At 44.3% G+C, this 22265-nt stretch overlaps 1 protein-coding gene across 1 annotated transcript in view; it reads right to left on the bottom strand.

Annotated features, from left to right (window-relative positions):
* Positions 1-22265, bottom strand: part of GALNT17 (polypeptide N-acetylgalactosaminyltransferase 17) — a 399836-nt gene that overhangs the window by 197613 nt on the left and 179958 nt on the right. The window contains exon 4 of the mRNA XM_012764068.3: positions 2684-2858. Coding sequence (XP_012619522.1) covers positions 2684-2858 — 175 coding nt within the window. The remainder of the gene's footprint in view (positions 1-2683; positions 2859-22265) is intronic.

Genomic DNA, 22265 nt, shown 5'->3' with positions numbered 1-22265 from the left:
ACTGTCTGCATGCTGCCTTTGTGAATCTTTGAATATGTGCTATTTTCCCCTATCAGCCAATGACAGCTGATATTTATTGAGCACTTACTAAGTGCTAGGTGCTCTTCCAAATATTTTACAAGTGCTGAATAATGCAACCCCCGCAACAGTCCTAGGAGGTAGGTACTAGGATCATCATTTTACAAATGAGGCAACTGAGACCCAGGGAGGTTAGGTGGCTTGCCCCAGGCTATCAGCCAGGTAGTGGCAGAACCAGGTTTCTAGTCTAGATGGTTTGATTTTAGGCCTAACCCTGAAGCTCTACTGCCTCCCTGAAGGGCTGTGCATATGGAAGCTCAGGTCCACCCACCACTGAGCAGTGACAGAGTCACTGAATGCAGGGGCAGAGGACCTCGGTTCCAGTAATGCTTCTGCAGCTGAGGACTCTGATCCTATTGACTACAAGACAGAGTATGACCTGACGGTTCCCAGTTATTTGTCCTCCTCCCTGGGGACCTCGTGCCTATTACCAGGGGCCTGCAGTGCTTCCCTATGGGACTGGACTCCTCCCCCAACCACCAATTAACATTTGGCTGGGACCTGCGAATTGCTTTGCCAACAGGATGTGAGCAGAAGTGACAATGCTGCATCTGAGCAGAAACTGTCACAGCCATTACGAGATTCAGTCGTCCTTCTTTTCCCTGAGCCACAAAGAGGGTATGTCCTGGCAGGAGTTCTCCTTGGATCCCAGACCATAGAGGATCACTCAATCACAGCCACAGACAGACAATCGTGGCTGACGTGCCACACGGACAAGAGAGAAATCTTTATTGTCATAAGTCACCAAGACTGGAGGTTATTACTGCAGTATAAACCAGTATAAGTTGAGACACTTCGTCTACCCTGTGATAAAGAACTGCAAAGGGTTTTAATCCGGAGAGGGCCACATGCCACTCTGGCAGAAGTGTGGAAAATGAGTCATGGGTCTCAGTTAGAATGAGATGCCAGGCAGACTAGACTAGCCAGACCAGAGTTAGGCTGCAGCCTTGAAGGCACATTTTGAACCTCAGCTGAGTGACCAACTGTCCCAGTTTTCCCAGGACTGTCCCAGCGCTACCACTCAAAGTCCTGAGAAGCCACTCAGTACCAGGCACACCCCAAACCTAGCACAGCATTGGAGACATGTTAGCATCCTGCAAATACCCATGAAAAGAATGAATTCAGGCAGCCACTGCATCCGTTCGGGTGAACGACAATGAAGGATGGAGCGGGGAGGTGGCAGCCACAACGGAGAGGAGGAGGGAGACATGGGAAACAGCAGGTAAAACTGGCTGGCGCCGGAGGTTGACTGATGAGTGACGTGATGACAAGGGAAGAATCAAGAGATGGGGACATGGTGGAGCCACCAGTTTCCACATGGAAGAAACGATGCAGCAGAAAAGACAGATAAGGCAAGCCCGAGGCTGCAGTGGAACATCCAAGTATATCTGTGCAGAAGGCACAGATGTTTTCCAGCCTGGACAGTCACCTGGGGGGCTGGTTGAAACAGGTCGCTGGACCCTACCCCCCCGAGGTCTAGATGGAGCCCAGTAATTTGCATTTCTGACAAGTCCCTAGATGCTGCCAGTCTGGGCACCACACTTTGAGAGTGACTGTTACCAGAGATAAACACCTCTGAAGCTCAGGGGAGAGGTCAGGACTGCAGATACGCAGCTGGGAGTCACCAGGGTTTGATGGCAGCAAAAGACCAGAGAGAAAACCGGTGTTTGTGTGGTCACATGCATAGCCACTCTCCTTTTATCTGGTCATTAAAAGGATTCTAAAGGTTGTTGCAAATGAACAAGAATAGACATTTTAATGTTTCATTAGTCATGGGATACCAGTTCTCCAAATCTAATACTGTGAACAACAGCCATTCAACACGCTACCAATGAATGTAAATAAAGGTTATTTGTGAAATATAAGACTCTGTTTCCTACTAATTAACCAATGCAGAGCACAAGTTCTTTAACCTCCAACTCGATTTTTCCTTGGTTACTTAGCAATAACCATCTAACCATGCTTTTAAATTGTACAATCCTATTCCAATTTCAACATGCTCATTGAATGATTTGAGCATTTTCGATGCTTCACTCTTCATACATCCAAACATCTTCTACTCCCTGTAGACTCACCAATTTATCTCATACCAATTTCTCTTTTCACCTGGGAAAACATCAGGGCCACATTTTTACACAATAAACTTCCTCTTCCCCTGAATGATGTTAAAGATAATCCCATAAGTTCTCGGAAGCTCTGCCTGAGTTGTTAGAATTACAAATGTATCTCTTTTCCCACAATAACAGTCACCATCCTTCCCAGGAAAGACAATAGCAAAGTGGGAAAAGAGAATAATAAAAATATGATGGTCTTGCCTCCTTTGCAGGGATTATCTTGAGTTCTAACATACACCATTTTCACTAGAAATTTCAATGATGATGATTATGACAATGATGACAACAATGATGATGAACTGAATAGAAAGCAGACAAGCTTCTTCCAGCTTTATCCCAGACAACGGTCTCACTTTCTTCTTCAATCAGTCCATCTCCACTCTTCCAGTGGTCCCAGAGAAAACAGGTACAAGGTCCCATTTCCCAGCTTCCAGCCCCTCCCTACCACAGTGCAAGTCCTGAGTGTCCCCAAGTTCCAGCCCATGACCTACCAGCCGGCAGTGAATTCCACGTGGGCATCAAAGAAGCCGGTGACCTGGCCGGTGGCTGCCTTCCAGCCCTCAATGCGAGCTCGGATCAGGCCCTCTCTCTTTTGATTTCGCACCACCTTCACCAGACCGGGGTAGCGTTTGTGGACGTACTCCTCCAGGGGGGCCTTCAGCTCCTCTACAAATGACAAAACACAAGAAGGTCCAAAAACATGTCATTTCAAATGTGCATCCAACCCACTAGTTATGCCCACAGATCTTCAGGGAGTTTGGAGAGTGTAAAAAAAAAAAAAAAAAAAGAATACATGTTAGTAATTCTAGTAGAAAAGAAAACCCAATCAGTCTGGGAGTCACAAGACATCTCTGCCACACTCACCCAAGACAGCTATGCTCTGACAGTGTGCAATTTACACAGCTGGATAGAAACCAGGCCTTGCTTTTATATCCCAACTGCTGTGAGCCGCAGATATCCTTTGAGATTTCTTTTTTTTTTGTGGCCGTTCCTTCTAACTTGGCTGGGATTTCCATCCTGCCACCTCCTGGGTCCTGTTTATCAACTGCTATACAAGCTTTTCCATCTGCACATAGACTAGTTCTTATAGTATATATCTTGGGATGCAAAAGAAGCCTTTGCTCAGTAGGAGAAATGCTACCTTGGTGGCAGAACTAATACTACCAAGGATTGAACTCCCTCCCTTCTGAAATAAGCGGGTAGGAAAGTATTTTATTTCTATGATCTAATTTAATCCTTGACGGCAACTGTAGGAGGTTTCGAGATTAATTCCATTAATTTACTAGATTAATTCCATTTCACAAATTAAGACAAAATCATAGGGGGGCTAACCTGTTCCAAGGTCACACACCTGCTAACAGAAGAGCTGAAACACAACCCAACTGTGTCTAACGCCACAGACAGAAAGGTGGACACCTTTGCACACCCAAGAACCACCGGATGTGGGAGGATGGAGAAGGGCTGACACAGAGAGGATTCTTAGATCTGCCACCCCTTAACACTCTCCTTCCCTAGGTCACTGTCATGTCCAGGGGCAGCCCAGGCAATTCTGGTGCATGGGTCCACAAATAATACCTTAAGCAACATTGCTATTTCTGACTTCAATATAGAAAAAGCTTTAAAAAACCTATTTTACCAGCTATTGTGCTGATCCCTCCATTCCTAGGTGCACACGGTAGCTTTTGCCAAATTAAAGCCACACATTTGTAGCATACGTAGCAGCTGACCACTCTGCATCATGGCTATTGTCCCTGGAGAGACGCCGCCATTCAACCCAGGAAGACATACAGAGAATGGTGGGTTTGGTTCGAGGGGGTAAAAGAGGCCTTGGGGTACGGAGACATGAAATAGCTACTGTTGGCCAAGGGCATGAATGACGGGGACTGGGAGTGTCATGGGCTGAACTGTGTCCCCTCCAAATCCATGTGCTGAAGCCCTAACCCCCAGTACCCCAGAATGTGACTGTACTTGGAGATAGGACCTTTAAAGAGATGACTGGGTTAAAACGAGGCTGTTAAGGTGAGCTCTAACCCAACCTGACTGGTGTCCTTACTAGAAGGGGAGATTTGGACACGCAAAGAGACATGGGGTGTGCACACGCAGAGGGACGGGTGTGTGGAGAGGCAGCAAGAAGGTGGCCGTCTGCAAGCCAAGGAGAGAGGCCTCAGAGGAAACCAACCCGGCCACACCTTGCTCTTGAAATTCCAGCCTCCAGAACTGTGAGAAAATAAAATTTCGTTGTTTGAGCCACTTGGTCTGTGGTCTTTTGTTACAGCAGCCCGAGCAGCCTAATTCAGGGAGGTCGGTGGTTAAGACGCATCACCCTCAAGGCGAAAACAATGGAAACTGGGGTGGAAGGGAACATACCCTTTAGTGTCCACGAGGTGTGACACATGGTTAGGGTGAGACTGCAGCCAACAGCCTTGGGTTCAGATTCCAGTGCCACCATTTATTACCTAAGTGACCCTGGGCAAGTTAGCCATCCGATTTGTGCCTCAGTTTCCTCATCTACAGAAAGGTGATGATAAATGATAGTACTGGCTCCCTAGGGTCACTGTTAGGATTAAATGAGTTAATACACAGACACACCTAGAATTATCTGTGATACAGTGTAAATGCTCGACACTGAGTAGCTGGGATGAGGAATTACTTGATCTTCTCTCTTCCCCTCCACATAGGACTGAGAGACTTTAACAGAAACCTCAGAGCAGCCTAGGCAGCCTGAGGAAGCCATGGCCAAGGTGGTAAAAATAGCCTGTTAGCCTGAGCTGTGGTTCTCAAACTTGCAAACCAATGCTCTGGTGTGGGGAGCCAGACTTCGAGAACCACTGATTGTCTTTGCAGACACTGGGCACGTAGTATGCCCTCAATAAAAGTGATCATGGCTGGAGTCTTGCCCATGTGGCTGTCATCTTTACCATTGTCCCAGAACTGGTCGGGGGCTGATGGAGAAGCTGGGACCCTCTGCTTCCTCACACACCATGAGAGAAAGGGTAACCAACAGTGATGACTAGAGTGACCCACAGAGATTTCAGCTTCTAGAAGCCACCTCCGGACTTAACATTGGTTGGGTTTTCCTTTCAGTTAAGTAGGCTTCTTGGAGCAAGAATGTCAGCAGGAAGGCCAGGCAGGCCATGCCTGCTTTGTGTTTCCTGTGTTCCCTATGAGTGCCGGCTGGGTAGGTAAGGGACAGAGAAGGCAATGGGCCACAAGGTGGGCAAAGCCCCCATGGAATACGATGAAGGGAATCCCGCCCACTCTCGAGGCTGGCCTGGGATGCGGGAATCTCTGTCACTTCAAGGAGAACATTCTGAATGCCATGTACCATGCCAGGGGACCCACAGGCGCTTGGTGCCAGACAGCTTGGGACCTAGTCGTGGCTCTGCCCAGGAACCGGATGTCAGCTCCTGGCTACATCAGTCACTGTGTCCAAGTATCAAGTGATTTCCTCACTTGGTTAGTGGTCACGAGACTGCAGGGGAGTGATGTGGGTAGGGATCTATGAGGTTGGAAAAAGAAGTGTAGTTCACCTCCACTCAGCTTCTCACATCTCAGGGCTACTGAGATATAGCTAGTAAAGGGCTTTGAGAAGCACAAAGGGATACGAGGATAATGCCTAAGCGTTTGGCACTAGCCTCCTGGCAGTTGAGAGTAAATGAGAAGCTCTATATAAAGCCCTCGATACACATTCAGTAAATGTTCAATCTAACAATAACTGGTTTATTACCACTATGAATATGGGTCAATTTTATAACCTCCTATGAACAGCTTGTCTTTCTAACTTTACATCATTGTAAAGTCTGAGGCCGCTGTCTAGGGGCAGGCCCCATTCTCACTATTACAAGGTTCAGGAACACACTGTTCCAAACACAAGTGAAGTGACAGCTGAGGGGCTTTGACGGGAACATTGAGGGAGATGCCACCATCCAACCAGCAGGGTTTCCGAACAAGTGACACTGCCAGGCTTCTGTCCCCAGCCTCTCAATTGTCTTTAAGTCCAGGCAAGGGCACCCCCCCATACCTAATGTTCTCAGCATTCAGAATATTCTCCCCAAACTGATGGCGATTCCTGGCATTGCAGGCCAACTGTAAGGTATTGGGTGGCACCCTGCCTGGACTCAGAGACAATCTGGACACAAGTGCTCCCTCAAGATGCTTGCAATCTAGTTAAGGAGAAGTAAGTGTTCAAAAATTGCAATATTCAGTAATAGGAGATAAGTGGAGCTCATGGCTGCAAAGGAAAAGTTCTATGAGTAGTTGCCAAGGGAGATGTCATTTTTGCTGGGACTGTTCATGGAGCAGGTTCTCTGTTAAGCAGAAGGTTTGGGCATGCATTCTCACTATTCCAGAGTACATAGCACAAAGAAAAAACATAAGCACAGAATGGGGTCTATTTGTGTGACAGAATCATGCGTGTCAACGTTTCATCTTTGGGAAGATGAGATGAGCAAGTGGATGAGTTTCTCTGGGGACAGGGGGAGGTACCAGCGGATATTCAGGGGTAGACAGTTGAACCCAGGCAGTGTTCCAGAGATGAGAGGACAGAGCAGAGGTGTCGGGGACAGGGTGGGAGAGATGACAGTTCCAGGAGATGAGGTGAAGAAGACTTAGAACCATACTTTGCAGAACACACATGTTTAGGAGGCAGGGAGAGAGACTGGTGGAAATAGCATCAGTTGAGAGTAATTTAATCATGTAAAGAACTTGGTGGAGTTTTCAAGAGGAGGATATGCACATTAATTTTATAAACATTTACAGAGAACCTATGTGGGAGAGGAGGACACAGTCCTTGTCCTCAAAAAGCTACTCAAGGGTGGGGTGCGGTGGCTCACACCTATAATCCTAGCACTCTGGGAGGCGTAGGTGGGAGGATCGCTCAAGGTCAGGAGTTTGAAACCAGCCTGGGCAAGAGCAAGACCCCATCTCTACTAAAAATAGAAACAAATTAGTTAGCCAACTAAAAATATATAGAAAAAATTAGCCGGGCATGGTGGCGCATGCCTGTAGTCCCAGCTACTTGGGAGGCTGAGACAGAAGGATCGCTTGAGCCCAGGAGTTTGAGGTTGCTGTGAGCTAGGCTGACACCACAGCACTCTAGCCCGGGTAATAGAGTGAGACTCTGTCTAAAAAAAAAAAAAGAAAAAAAGCTACTCAACCTCCAGGGTCACATGCATTCGAGGAAGGAGAGCTGAGAAAGGCCCACTGATCTAGACAACAGGAGGTTGCTGATGGGATCAGTGAGAAATGGGAATTCCCTTCTGGATGCAGCTGGGCCCTGGAGGGACAAGGTTGGCAGAGAGAGAACTGGACAGCTCAGGAGAGCCTTCTAGAAAAGCTGGTCCTGGTGGAACATATCTGAAGCCACTGGGGCATTGGGATTTGGAGAAGGAGAGAAGCCAGGCTGGGTTGGGGGTGGGATGCAAAAGCCCACATTCCCCTGAAAGTAAGTGAGCCCACCAGCTAGCCAAGTAAAACAAGGCCCCTAGGCCCCCCGTGGAAGCAAACAAAACCCCAACATGACAGTGGTTAGGAATGTCACACCCTCCCCTGAGATGGTCTACCATCCTTAACAGATGAAACCATTCCTAGACATTATCAGAACAACAAGAAAAACATTTTACATTTTTTTCTCACCAACCAAGTCAGAGAGGGAAACAAAAACTCATTTCTGCAAAAATAATGTTTACCTTCCAGTGTTATAAAATCCAATACTAAATTGGCTTAGTGCCATCTGGGAATCCTTGTGTTTCTTAAGACTCTGATAAACAACACTTGCGGAAGTCAAGGGGGAGAAGCAGGCACTACCCGTGATGGGGAGTGACTGGCAGGTTGGGCGGGAGGCGCAGATCTGCTCCATAGCTGATCCTTAACAGTAAGACAAACACCTGCTATCCAGGCCCAGGGAGCGTAAATCAGAAAAAAGAAAGCTACAAACAGTGAGAACGAAAGCAAAAAATGTTAGTCCCGAATTCTGTCTCGATCCCATCCCACCCTTTCGGTGAGATCACAGAATGAACCATCAGCACGGCCCCTTTCTCTGCGCCCTGCTCGGGAGCAAGTGTTGGCCTAGCGAAGTCACCTCCGCCTGCTTCCAGAGCCTCAGCGCCGCACTGATGTGCGCTCCGGAAGTGGCCAAGCCGCCGGGGGTGGGGCCAAGTCTGCGCGTGCGCAACGGTGGGCGCCCGACCTCTCAGCCCTCGCATGATCAGTACGTCCTAATGAGGAGACTTACTGAATATTCCAGTTCTCCCTCAAGGCGTGGAGACTCGGGAGAAGCCGTCTAAGCTTAGATGAGTGTTTCTCAAACTCTAACCTATGTCAGGTTCAACAGTAAGTCTGAGGTGTGGCCCAAGAACTCGTACCCCGGCTCCTGTCGTGGCTGTCCCACTACACGCACTTTGGGCAGCTCTGGTCTAGCGACTGGCCTGGACCTAACCCCACCTGCGATGAACACGGATCAGGGCTCGTCCTAACCCAGCAGACCTTCCAGAATCCCACAGTTGCCCCGCCCATCTCTGCTTTCTCCTCCTCGTCCAACCTTGTCTAAGAGATTGAGCCCCGTGGAGGTGACCTCAGCCCACACAGTGAGGGTTCCCCGTGCCACTTCCAAAACTGAGACCTTGGTGGCCGGCCACCCCTGCGTGGAGCAATCTCACTATCAGGTCAGTCCCTAGGCCAGAACCTGCGCTCACTCCCCACTCCTGCTCCCACTGCTGTTATTAATAAACCTACAACTCTACCAGCGTTCCTCCTGCCACCATCAGCCCCCCTCACCGCCACCGCCACCGCCACCCTCAGCACCGACGTTCCTCCCCGCCAGCAGCTGCGGAGGTCTGAGCACGCTGCTCCCTGCGAATGCATGGGTTGTGACAGCTGGGGACGAGAAAAGAGCACATATGGCACGTTCCAATTAAAAAACAAAATAAAGCAAAATGACTGCCTCTAAGCCAGTCATCCTCAGAGTGGGAGCCACCTGAGAGCGTGTGAAAACGCAGGTTCCCGGCCCCACCCTACCCCATTCTTCCCTTCCCCCAGCCCCCAATGACCATGTGAATTTGCCCACTGTGGATATTTTATAACAATGGAGTCACACAATATGCGGCCCTGACTGCCTGTAAGCCTTGGTTACTCTCGAATGTGAGAAGGGAGTTTGGAGACGTGATTTTGTGTGCGTGTGAATTTAAATGCCTTGGCCTGACTTTATATTCTGTGGCCAGTTGGCCCTTTAATCCCTGTCTTGGTACCTGGCTGACTGGAAGCTTGTTCCCAAAGCACAGTCTCCTCAGCTGTCCTGCCCCCAGCCCTGGCTTCCTGCCAGGCCACTTCCTCTCGGAGCAGATATCTGTTCCTTGCTGTTCTTTATACCCTCATGGGTCCCCAAGTCCACCCCTGGAAGCACCTGGTGAGACACTTACATAAGACCCTTTGTCCCAGTGGGACCTGGGTTCCTGAGCTCCTCCAGCCTAGGCCAGGGGCGCGCCCGCCTTGCTGGGGAAGAGCCAGCCCGTGCAGGGTGCTCCTGCCTGGCCGTCCCCAGTGCTAGGGGAACTCCCAGCTCGCTGTGCTCAGGGGCTCATGACAGTTAGTGCAGGGAAAACATGGCTTCGACACAGAGTTGTAGCACAGACATGAGTCAGGACACTTGACATTTCCGCAGTGTCTTTTTTTCTGAGATATTTCAATATTTTATATGTGTGAGAATCAGCTTTGATGCCCTAGAAAGAACACACACACACACACACACAAAGGTAGACTTGAAACACCTGGATTTCCATGTGTGCCTGAGAATATCCTTGTGCCTGAAATAATCAGTTATGGTTAAATGTATAAACATGGCCATACAAAGATCAGTAATAAATTTTTAAAATACTATCTTTAAAAATGGAAAAACTGGGGGAGGGAGGGAGATACCTTGTTGCATAGCCTGGTCACGTGACACGCGGTTTCTGATTTGTCACATGGAGACAGTAAGTCTCAGAAATGAATCTGGGTTTTGTGGGGTTTGAAGTTTATACAATGTAGAGAATATTCTTTGAGAAAAAGAAAAAAACTCTTTTGTACATTTTACAAGAATACATGCACATGTGAACACATAGTTGGGGCCCCTCAGATGGCCTGGAGGGAGCTCCCCTACGTGAGGGGTCAAAGTGTCAGTGCTGACAGCTCTGTGGTGAAAACACCCCTGGGGAGGCTGATATCACCAAGGCAAAGTTCCTTTTCTGAGAAAACATTATTTTTCAAACATTTCAAATACTATGCTTGTCTGTGTCTAGAATGAAATATTTATATCCCCAAATTGCTAACCAAGCTGACTAAAAATGTCAGCTAATCAGGAAATGCTCCAGAACGCTAGTCAACCAGATGAGACGCCTTCTCATAATTTAACCAGTGAACGGGCTGTCTGCACACTTTCCACATCCTACAGTTTTTGTGTTAACACTTACTGAGTCCTTAGTAAGTGTCACAAGCTGTGGTAACCTACTTGACGTGTATCAACTCTTTCTACCCTCTCTGTGACTCTGTGAGGTAAGAGTATTATTATTCCCATTTTATGGATGAGAAAACTGAGGCAGAGAGGGTGCTATGTTCTGAATGTTTGTGTCCCCTCAAAATTCCTACGTTAAACCCTAATCCCCCAATGCAGTGGTATCAAGAGGTGGGGACTTTGAAAGGTGATCAGGTCATGAGGGCTCCTCCCTCAGGGATGGGATGGGTGCCCTTGTAAAAGAGTTACCCCAGGGAGCTGGCCTGCCCCTTCTACCACGTGAGGGCACACAGAGGGGCCATCTGGGAGGGCTGGGCCCTCGCCAGACACTGAACCTGCTGGCACCTTGACCTTGGACTTTCCAGCTTCCAGAACTGTGAGCAATAAATTTGTATTGATTATAAATTACTCTGTCTAAGGTATTTCTCTTTTTAAATTATTTTATTTATTTATTTTTTATTTCAGCATATTATGGGGGTACAAATGTTTAGGTTATGTGTGTTGCCTTCCCCCCTTTCCGCCAAGAGTCAGAGCTTCAAGTGTGTCCATCCCCCAGAAATTATTTTTGTTTTTAATTGTTGTGACTACATAATAGTTGTCTAAGGTATTCCTTACAGCAGCCCAAAGGGACTAAGACAGCAGGTCAGTAACTTTCCCAAGGTCACTCCGTTTCTAAGTGGTGTGCCTCCGTGCATCATCACCCTGCCCTGATTCCCGCAGATGTGATGCTGTGAAATCCGATGTTGTCTGCCTGGTCATGGACACTGCAGAGGCCTAACCTGGGCTCATCCTGAGAACTGGCTCCTCTAGCAGCCCAGAAGCACCTCTTTTTCCTAGAGGCGAGTGACCAGAGTGTGCACGATCCTATTCCACTGCACAGGGTTGTGTGAGGACTACATGTGAGTACAAAGCACCCCGTGTGACGATCCCGTCTTATTCTGAATCTGCCACCATCAGCACCAGTTTTCGATAGGGCTGTAGCCACGAGTGGGAAGTTGGCCAGGTGGCACAGTGGGAGCAGCAGGCTCTGGACTTGAGGCAGTTGTCTACTTTCTCAGGCCACCTTCCGCTGACAGTGGTCAATGCTCTGCAGAGAAGAGGCCAACAGGCTGACCAAGATAATGCAAAAGGGGTGGGCATCCAGGGAAACTTCTAGGTTTCAAACTCCTCTGTGCAGTACTGCCACACTGAATGAGCCACAATGATGCAAGAGCCACATGCCCTGGTGACACATCCCACCACTGTGGCATAGATCTGTCCATCTCCAAAATCCGGGGCTTGAAGAACATCCACGGAGAGGAAGCAAGCACGTAAAGACACAGGATGAAATAACTGGGTGATGGCTATGCTGCATATTTTATTCTCTGAGCATCTCTCAGCTTGGCAGACTTAAATAATGCACTTGCTGACTATGAGGAGGAGGGCTGGAGTGAAAAAGAGGCGAGGGTGAGAAACTTCAGGGAGAATGGGGGAGATTAAAAAGGGAGGCCTTTGCTGTATATGAAAGCATTTTAATGGTGAGTCCACAGCAAGATCAAAGCAAGGACCAAAGAAAGCAAAAGACGAAAAGAAGAAAGCAAAGAAATGTGAGGTGCAAAATACCAAAGTGTTAAACTAAATATATCACACCGAGTTGTGCATTCATGAGAGGCACTTTGAAAAGGAAAGCCAGCTCTGCCTCCAAGTCCTTTGTTGAAAAATTTCTCTCCACCACTTCTTCCATTTAAATTTTACCTTTTGAACAATAAATATGAGTAGCCCAAACCAACGGGGAAACATCATAATTCCTGTAGGTGGGGCCTCTGAGTTGTTTCCCCAAATTAAAGGAGCATTCCCCTATCTTATCCCATCAAAGGCAGTTGAAAGGCTGGTATTTGCAGCCTGACTGTAATATTATTAGAGCCTGACTCTAATAATAACATGTGAATTTAAGGGATCAAATCTGTCTACAGGCTAGAGCGTGTTTTTCATTCATTATGTTTCTTATTTACGGCAATATTGATCCTGAATACTCTGAAGCTGGCAAATCTCTTCCTTGAAAGAGCAGAAGTCACAGTCATTAAGGAGAAAGAACAAAAGAGAACACAAGAAATGTGAAGCCCTGGAGAGAACAGGGTCACATGTTGGTGGCGCTTGGTCACTGCTTCCTGGAGTTTTCTTTAAATGCAGTTGGCAGCAGGGAATGGAACAACTGAAGCCAGCATCCAGGTAGCTCACCCTTCTCTAGCATTTGGGGGGGCTGCAGTATTCAGAGCCCTGAATTCTCCAAGGTCAAGGCGGCATGGATCCTATGCACAATTAAAAAGCTCGTGCATGCTACAGGAAATGTCCATGTTAAGTTGTTAATGTAGCATAAGATCATTCTATAAATAGAAGCTTTTATTAGCATCCAAAAGGCCTGCAGAACCTAACATGTTTCTTCTAGTCAGAGGAAACTATCAAAATATTTAACAGCCAGAATCCCAAGCACTGGCCAATCAGACAGATGTGGACTGGGAAGGTACTATAGAACATTCTGGCTGAACAGCAGCTCTGCTAACACCAAACCAGCTGACACTGCGACACTTTGCCATCAGTTGGGCCTAAGACCAAATGCACCAAAGTCAATGTCCTGGTTGTGACACTGCACTAGCGTTCTGCAAGATGTTACCGTTGGGGGAAACACAATGAAGGCCACACAGAACTTCCCGCACAGTTTTGCAACTTCCTGTGAACCTAGAATGATTTCAAACTAAACATGTTTTTGTTGTTGTTATTCTTGGTGGTTTTTAAAGCCTGTTAGCAGCTGGGGCTTGACTGGAGGTGGGGTTCTCACGCTATCTCTTGTGTAAAGATACACACTCTCCTTCTCATCCCTTTCTCTCCATGGCCTAAAAATACACAAGGAAAATGTACACGCACAACTTAGTTTTGATTACAGACCCACAGAGCAAGTGCTGTCACATTGCAGTGATCTAGTTGGGGGCAAAAACAAGTATTATTTCTGATTAGGAAGGCTCTTTACAGGCAGGGGAGAAGGCAGGTGATGTTCGCATAAAGACAGCCCGGCCAGGCATGGAGCTGTGTGATAACACGGTGTCTGTCGGCTATTTCACTCAGGGCCTCAGCAGCACTCGGAGAATGTTATCTCTGCGAAACACAAGACTTCTCCTATCTCTGCAATTATAAACCAAGAAGAAAAGCAAACAATGCCAGTGTGATGATGCCTCCAAAATCCCTTTTGGAAATCCAGAAGGTATAACCTTCCACTCCAAAAGTTTTCTAACACAAACCACCCTGCTTTCAAAGATGCTGATCAGACTTGCTTATTCTGCAGGGAAATATTAGTGACAAAGTATACAACTGCCCAGATCACCAAGAAACTCAAATGATGGTTGTTGGAGATAGGCAGTTTAAACTGAAATATGTATAGTGTTGAATGCCAAATACAGAACTTCCAGAATGATGCCAAAGGAAGTATGGGGAAAAAAAAAATCTCTGCACATGTGCAGCTGAAATTAACTTATTCAGCAATTATTATATGTTAGCCACGTGCTGGGCCTGGGGAATGCAACATGAAGAAGCTATTATTTTTGCCATACAGTGTCTTTCAGTTGAGAGATGGCAAATACACAGATGAGACACGGCACAGCGAGTGCTGCGCCAAACTACACCCTGGTGCCAGGGAGCAGAGGCAAGGAGCCCCAGCTTGGTCACATCCAAGAGAGCTTCCTGGTGTGGAGGATGCATACGTTGATATTGATGAATGAACTGGAGCTCGCAAATCCAATAGTGTCATGAGTACACTCAACAGTACCCACCTTTATAATATCATCCAGACTTGTACTCTGTGCTTTATAAGTATTACCTCGAAAGCTTACCATGAAAGCCCTGCATGAAAGCTGCTATCACCCCAATTTACTAAAGGCCAGAAAAGTGAAGTGCCTTGGCCAGGACCACAGAGCTAGAGTCTGGGCCAGGGTTTGATTCCAGTCTCCCCTCCCCATGCTATTGCTTTAGAACAAAGACAGTAATGAGGGAGGTTAAAAAACAGTTCAGAAGTACTGGTCAGACTTACAAAAGAATATTGAAGACCATAATAGTAGAAATGAAGAAGCTGCTCATTTTATTTTAAGGAAAACTTGATGGCTGAAGTTATACCTCACCTAAGTTTTGAAGGCACAGTACATTTCCATAGGAAGTTCGAACATGATATATCTAAAAAGTGAACTTGACCCTTTTCCAAACCTGCTATCCCTGTCAAATCCCTTTCTTAATGAGAAGCACTAATAATCATCTTGAGACCTGAACAAGGGCCCTGGGAGTCCTCTTCGAATCTGCCTCTTCTTCCTAACCAGTCAGTTATCATGTGATTCAGCCTCAGTGTTTCCAAATCTAAAATATTTTAGCAGATTAAAAACAGCAACTTTTAAATCGGTGGTTAAAGGATTGAATATTAAATAAATTGAGATAACTGTATTTTGAGACAGGGTCTCTATGTTAGAACCCTCACATTTTATATAAAAATATTTCACCCATCTCGGATTTATTTTGAAAAGAAATATTTGCCAATGAAAATAAACACGAAACTTTGTACAGTCTAAGAATAATGAATAACTTTCTTAGGACCTTATCAATAAGAAAAGACTAATTGATTTAACTATACAAAAATATAAAATTTATGTTTGTCAAAAAACACTATGAACAAATTAAAGTGAAAAACACAAGTTGAGAGAAATACCTGCAAAATGAATATAAAAGGAGCTGATTTGATACATAAAAAGTTCTTATAAATTGATAAGACAGATAAGTACTCCAATAGAAAGTGGAATAAGGAATCATCAATAGGCAAATCTCTAAAAAAGAAATATAGTTAAGCATATGAAAAGTGTTCATCATGAGTATTCAAAAAATGCAGATTTTAAAATGATGCCATATTTCCCTCATCAGAACATCAAGGATGGCAAAGATTAGTAAGATTCAGTGCTGTTTAGGATACAGAGAAAAGACACTTCCATGGGACAGTACCATATACCTGAAGGATGGTTCATCAGTTTATAGTAAATGTTCTTTTTTTTTTTTAATTTTCTTCCCTCCCTCCCTCCCTCCCTCCCTCCCTCCCTTCCTTCCTTCCTTCCTTCCTTCCTTCCTTCCTTCCTTCCTTCCTTCCTTCCTTCCTTCCTTCCTTCCTTCCTCTCTTTCTTTCTTTCTTTTTTTTGACAGGGTCTTGCTTTATTGCCCAAACTGGCATGCAGTGGCACAATTATAGCTCACTGAAGCCTCAAATTCCTAGGCTCAAGTGATCCTTCCATCTCAGCATCCCAAGTAGTTAGGACCATAAGCACATGTCACCATGTCTGGCTAATTTTTTAAAATATTTATTTTCTGTAGAGACAAGGTTTCAATATATTACTAAGGCTGGTCTAGAGCTCCTAGCCTCAGTGGTCCTTTGCCTTTGGCCTTCCAAAGTGATGAGACTACTGGCACGAGTCCCTGTGTCGAGCCTATTAAATATTCTTAAAGATGAACATGAAAGTTTCAGGAGAAAATGATGAATTTAACTCATGAATGTGATATCACTACTCAAAAATCACTAAAAGCTGCAGTAAAAGGATTTGAAAAAAACCAACAAAAACAAAAAACCCATAATCTTCCAAAGTCAGAGAAACCACAAGAAAAGACATCAAAGCCACAAAATTGGGCAAGCTGGCAAGCAGACTCATAGGTCTCACCAAATGACAGATGTCTGACCGTTGCCCCCAAGCTAGCAATGCAAGAAACCGAGAAACTCAATGTAGACCAGAGACCCCTCAAGTAGTAATGGAACTGGCAGCTGTACTTCTTGAACTGAGGGGAAAATGGAGACACCAAATTAAGGAAGATTAGCATGGAAAGAAACAGATCACTGAATTCCCACTCCCACCTCATGCCCCAGCCCACACAGATCACTCTACTGTCAAGACCAGTATGTCCAATCCAAGTATTCAATGTCTAGTTAATTTTTTTTTAAATGTGATAAAATGGATATAATATGAAATTTACCATTTTAACTATTTTAAGCATACAGTTCAGCGGCATTAAGTGCATTCACATTATTTTGCAGCCATCACCATCATCTACCTCCAAAACTTCTTTTTTAACTTCTCACACTGGAACTCCATACCCATTAATCGATATTTCTTCGTTTCCCCCTCCTCCAGCCCCAGCTGTCTAATCACCGTTTAAGGGGCTCACCAGACATCTAAAGAAGGCCTCTAACATGGAAGACAGACACCAAACACCAAAGAGAAAAATGCAGACCATGCACAGGGAGAAACTCAAAAAGAAAATCAAAAAATATTATTAACACCCTCCAGGGATAAGAAAACATATTTCTTTCAATAAAAATGACAATATGTCATAAAAAGGAACTTTCAGAGAATAAAAATGATCACTTGGAAATAAAACTATGATGGCAGAAATATAAAAAAATGAATAGAAGGGAAGAATGATAAAAATGAAGTAAGAACAGAGAAAGCAGAGCACAAAGACCAGATAAGAGAGCAGAGAAAAAAAATTAGAGCTTCACTTTAGGAAGTCCAACACTAGAATAATAAGATGCAGAAAGAGAGAACAGAAAAAAATGAGGAGTTCCAAGAAAATTTCCAAAAATGGATAGATAGTAGATTCCAGATTGAAACCACTAAATGTCCAGCCTAATGGATGAAAACTGACCCATATCCAGGCTTATCATCATAAAAAATTCAAAACTATGGTGACAAAATGAAGACTCCACAAGCTTCCAGAAAGGCAAAAAAACAAAACAAAACAAAACAAAAATACAAAAAAAAGTACATGCAAAAGATCAGGAACAAGAATGCTTTTGGTTTTTCTTAAAAACAAAGAAAGATAAAAGATAATAGAGCAAAACCATCAAAATTCTGAAAGGTGACATCTAACTTATCCAGGGCACCATTCCTACAGATTAGGAGAAAGCCATCTTTAGGCATAGATGATCTCAAAGCATTTTCTCTTCTTTGCAGTCTTTCTTAAGAAGCTTCTAGTTGTTGTGTTTCCCCAAAATAAGCCTGTAACCCCAGAAAGAGAGAGGTGTGGGATGCTGCATGGAAGAGGGGCCCGGGAAGCCCCTGGAGGGTGGTGAAGGGACATCCGAGATGGCAGCAATACCCAGACACGGAGTCCAGCCGGTGGCAGAGCAGTGTCCCTAGGGGCAGACACACTTGATTTCTAACGTGAGCTGAGTACAGACTGAGATGAGTCTGGTCCTCATTCTTATCTATGATTAGCTGTTCTGACCACAGGCTTTCTCTGAATGCCCACTGCCTAGATCAGCTGAGACTATTCATTTTACCTCTCAGATGTGCTCCGCTTTGACCTACTCCTGAGGGTAGGCGGTAGGCCTCGATGGGGTCAGAAGCAGAAAATACAGAGCAGCCTATTCCATCTGTCCAGATTTTTGACTTAAATCCAGTACCTGGTGCACACAATAGCCCTGCCAGGTGCCCCCACTGTGGTAAGCCTGAGTTTCCTGAGCACACGCATGACTTAGCTGTCTCCTCCAGAGAAGGATTTTGTAAATCCTTAGGAAGGCACATGAGTTGATGTTCTCCTTCTTGACATGGTAGGATGACAGGTGTTTATTAATAAGTGCATTTTTAAAAAAAATAAATAAAGGAGACAGAAAAATTAAGCAAAAAGAAGAAACAAAAGGCATTCGGATTGGAAGTAAAATTACCACTACTTGAAGACGACATGATATTATATAGAGAACACTCTAAAAAACCCATGAAAAAACCTACGAGAGGTGATAAAAAAAAGTCCAGTTCAACAAAATTAAGTGAATTTTACAAGATAAATATACAATAGTCCAAAAATGAAATTAAGAAAAAAAATTCCATTTCCAATAGCATAAAAAAGAATAAAATAGTTAGAAATAAATGTAACCAAAGGAGTAAGACTTGTACACTGAAAACCATAAAACATCGTTGAAAGAGATTTCTGTATAAACAGAAAGACATAGTGTTCATTCATAGATTAGAAGCACTGATCTTGCTAAGACAGCAATGCTCCCCAAATCGATTTACAGATTCAACTCAATCCTAACAAAATTCTCACTGCCCTTTTCTTGCAGAAATAACCACGCTGGTCCTAAAATTCATATGTAAATTCAAAGAATTTGTAATAGACAAAACAAACTTGAAAAAGAAGAACAAGGTAGGAGGACTCACACTTGCCAATTCTGACATTTATTACAAAGGGATAATTAACAAGACAGTGAGGTACTGGCATAGGGACAGATATGTAGATCAGTGAAACAGGATTGAGAGTCCAGAAATAACCCCTAACTAGCATTTACAGCCAGTTGAATTTTCGCAAGGGTGCTGTGACCATTCAATGGGGAAAAATAGTCTCTTTAACAAATTGTGGTAGAACAACTCTATATTCTTATGCAAAAAATAAATAAATAAATTGGACCCCCTACCTTAAGCCATATGCAAAAATTAACTCAAAATGGATAAAGATCTAAATGTAAGAGCTAAAACTATAAAACTCTTAGAAGAAAACGTAGGTATAAAACCTTGTGAACTTGGATTAGGCAATATTTTCATAGATATGACACCAACAGCTCAAGTGCTCAAGGGAAAATAGACAAACTAGATTTTGTCAGAATTTAAAACTTCTGTGCGTCAAAGCCCATTATCAAGAATGTGAGGCGGTGGCTCACGCCTGTAATCCTAGCTCTCTGGGAGGCCGAGGCGGGCGGATTGCTCGAGGTCAGGAGTTCATAACCAGCCTGAGCAAGACCCCCTCTCTACCAAAATACAGAAAGAAATTAATTGACTAACTAAAAATATATATACAAAAAAAATTAGCCGGGCATGGTGGCGCATGCCTGTAGTCCCAGCTACTAGGGAGGCTGAGGCAGTAGGATCGCTGAGCCCAGGAGATTGAGGTTGCTGTGAGCCAGGCTGACGCCACGGCACTCACTCTAGCCTGGGCAAGAAAGTGAGACTCTGTCTCAAAAAAAAAAAAAAAAGAATGTGAAAAGACAACCCACAGAATGGGAGAAAACATTTGCAAATATATTTGCAAAACAATTTGCAGAATATTTGATAAGGGTGAGTACCCAAAATATATAAAGAACAATTAAAAGTCAATAATAAAAAGACAACCCATTTTTAAAATGATCAAAATAGGCCTGGTACAGTGGCTCATGCCTATAATCCTAGCACTCTGGGAGGCCAAGGCGGGAGGATCACTAGAGGTCAGGAGTTTGAGACCAGCCTGAGGAAGAGTGAGACTCTGTCTCTACTAAAAAATAGAAAAATTAGCCATGGTGGCGCAGGCCTGTAGTCCCAGCTACTCGGGAGGCTGAGGCAGGAGGATTGTTTGAGCCCAGGAGTTTGAGGTTGTTGTGAGCGAGGCTAACGTCACAGCATTCTACACAGAACAATAGAGTGATACTCTATCTCAAAAAAAAAAAAAAGATCAAAATACTTGAATAGACATTTCTCCAAAGAAGATAGACTAATGACAAATACACACATGAAAAGACACTCAAAATAAGTCATTAGGGAAATGTAAATCAAAACTACAAGATACCACTTCACACCCACCAGGATAACCATAATGAAAAATAAAAGGAAAATAGTAAGTGTTGTCAAAAATGTGGAAAAACTGGAACCCACACGTATTCCCAGTGGTATTATGAAATGGTACAACTGCTGTGGAAAACAGTCTGGCAGTTTCTCAAAAAGTTGCCCATAGAATTATCATATAACCCAACAATTCCATTCCTAGGTATATACCCAAGAAAACAGAAAATATGTCCACAAAAAAACTTACACATGAATGTTCATAGCATTATTATTCTTAATAAAAAGTAGAAACAACCCAAATATCCATCAACTGATAAATGGATAAGTAAAATGTACTATAGCCATACAACAGAATATTATTCAGCCATAAAAATAAATAAACTACTGATAGATACTGCAACATGGATGAACCTAAAAACCATTATGTTACATGAGAGATGGTAACACAAGAGGCCACATGTTGTGGGCTTCATCTATTATAAAATGTGCGGAATAGGCAAACTCATGGAGACAGAGAGTACATTAATATTTGCCAGGGGATGGGGCAAGGGGAAGTTTGGAGAGATTGCTAACAGGCTCAGAGGTTCTTTCAGGGGTTATGAAAATGTTCTGGAATTAGGTAATGGTGATAGGCGTAAAACATTGTGAATGTATTGAAAGCAACTAAACTGTGTATTTTATAATGGTGTGTTTTATGTAATGTGAATACATCTCAATTAAAAATAAAGAAAAATAAATAAAGGGTAGCCATGCATGAACCCATGGTGGGTGTGTCAAGAATTATGACATATATAGCTCTGTGCATCTGGATTCCCCCAACAAACAAAGATCAAGGCAAGAAATGCAAGTTAATAACTGGACCAATTGAGCGGTGGTTTCCATGGGAGCCTGGGTAACCATCCAGGAGACAGTAACACACAGGTTTGAGCTCAAGGGACAGGGTGAGTTGTTCTGGGCTGGAATGGTGGATTTGGGAATCACCAGAACATATGCAAAGGAGGAGACCGCCCAGTGTGTCCCCATGCTGAGAATTATGAGTGATCCTAATTTCAGCAGAGAGCCGAGGAAGAGCAAGAGCAGCTGCAAAAGGAAAGTTAAAGGAGAATCAGCACAGAGTGGTGCTAGGGCAACAGAAAGAGAAACACGGCGGTGAGGAAGCTGCCAACAGTGACAGATGTGGTAAAAAGGTCAGGGCAGGAAAGTGCCCACTGGATTTGATGAGTAGTGATTTTTGGCAAATTCTGCCTGAGTGATTTCAGTTTGATGTACAAAGAATTGCATCTTCCTTGGGCTTCCTGTAGACCAATGTCAATATGCAAGCCGAGTAAAATGCATGACTTAAATAAAAGTAAAAATAAAAATAAAACACCCTAAGGAGGGAAAATCTCCAGTCCCACCGTGCCTATGTACACTGATCCAGAGTCACGTGGCTTTGCCCACCCATTCCCTGAGCCTGTCTTGACCAGAGCACAGCATAGACTGAGAATGGACCATTCTGCCTTCATTAAAATGATGTTTGCAGAGCTTTTTTAATAACAAGGGCAATGATTATGCTTTACACTTCAGGGGGAAAAAGCAGAACATTAACTTGTTTATACTATATGCTCGTCACTATGCAAAATGTGCTTTAAAAAGAAGGCTGAGAACATGGGCGAATGAGCAGTTAGTTGCCTCTGGTTAGTTTCTGCAGTATTTGTTTTTTCCAATTATATTTGCTTTTTGATACATTCACGTTTTGCTACAAAGAGCATGCATTACTTTTAAGATCAGAAAACAAAATTGTAAGGCTGGGAAAAAATGTTTTAATCAAACTAGAACAGAAGGCAAGCAGGGATAAAAATATTAACGTTAGAAGAACGAAATTCAGGGCAAAAAAAAAAAAAAAAAGGTGTGCTTTTAAGATAAAGAGAGCATTGCATAATGGTAACAACCACTGCTATTAATGAAGGCATGCAGACCCAAATCTATAGCTGCCAAGGAAACTGACAACAAGATACAGAAATCAAACAT

This window comes from Microcebus murinus, chromosome 19 (genome assembly GCF_040939455.1).
Source record: "Microcebus murinus isolate Inina chromosome 19, M.murinus_Inina_mat1.0, whole genome shotgun sequence".
Classification (NCBI taxonomy): domain Eukaryota; kingdom Metazoa; phylum Chordata; class Mammalia; order Primates; family Cheirogaleidae; genus Microcebus; species Microcebus murinus.
The sequence above is the reverse complement of the archived record's forward strand: the minus strand, read 5'-3'. Positions and strand labels throughout refer to the sequence as shown.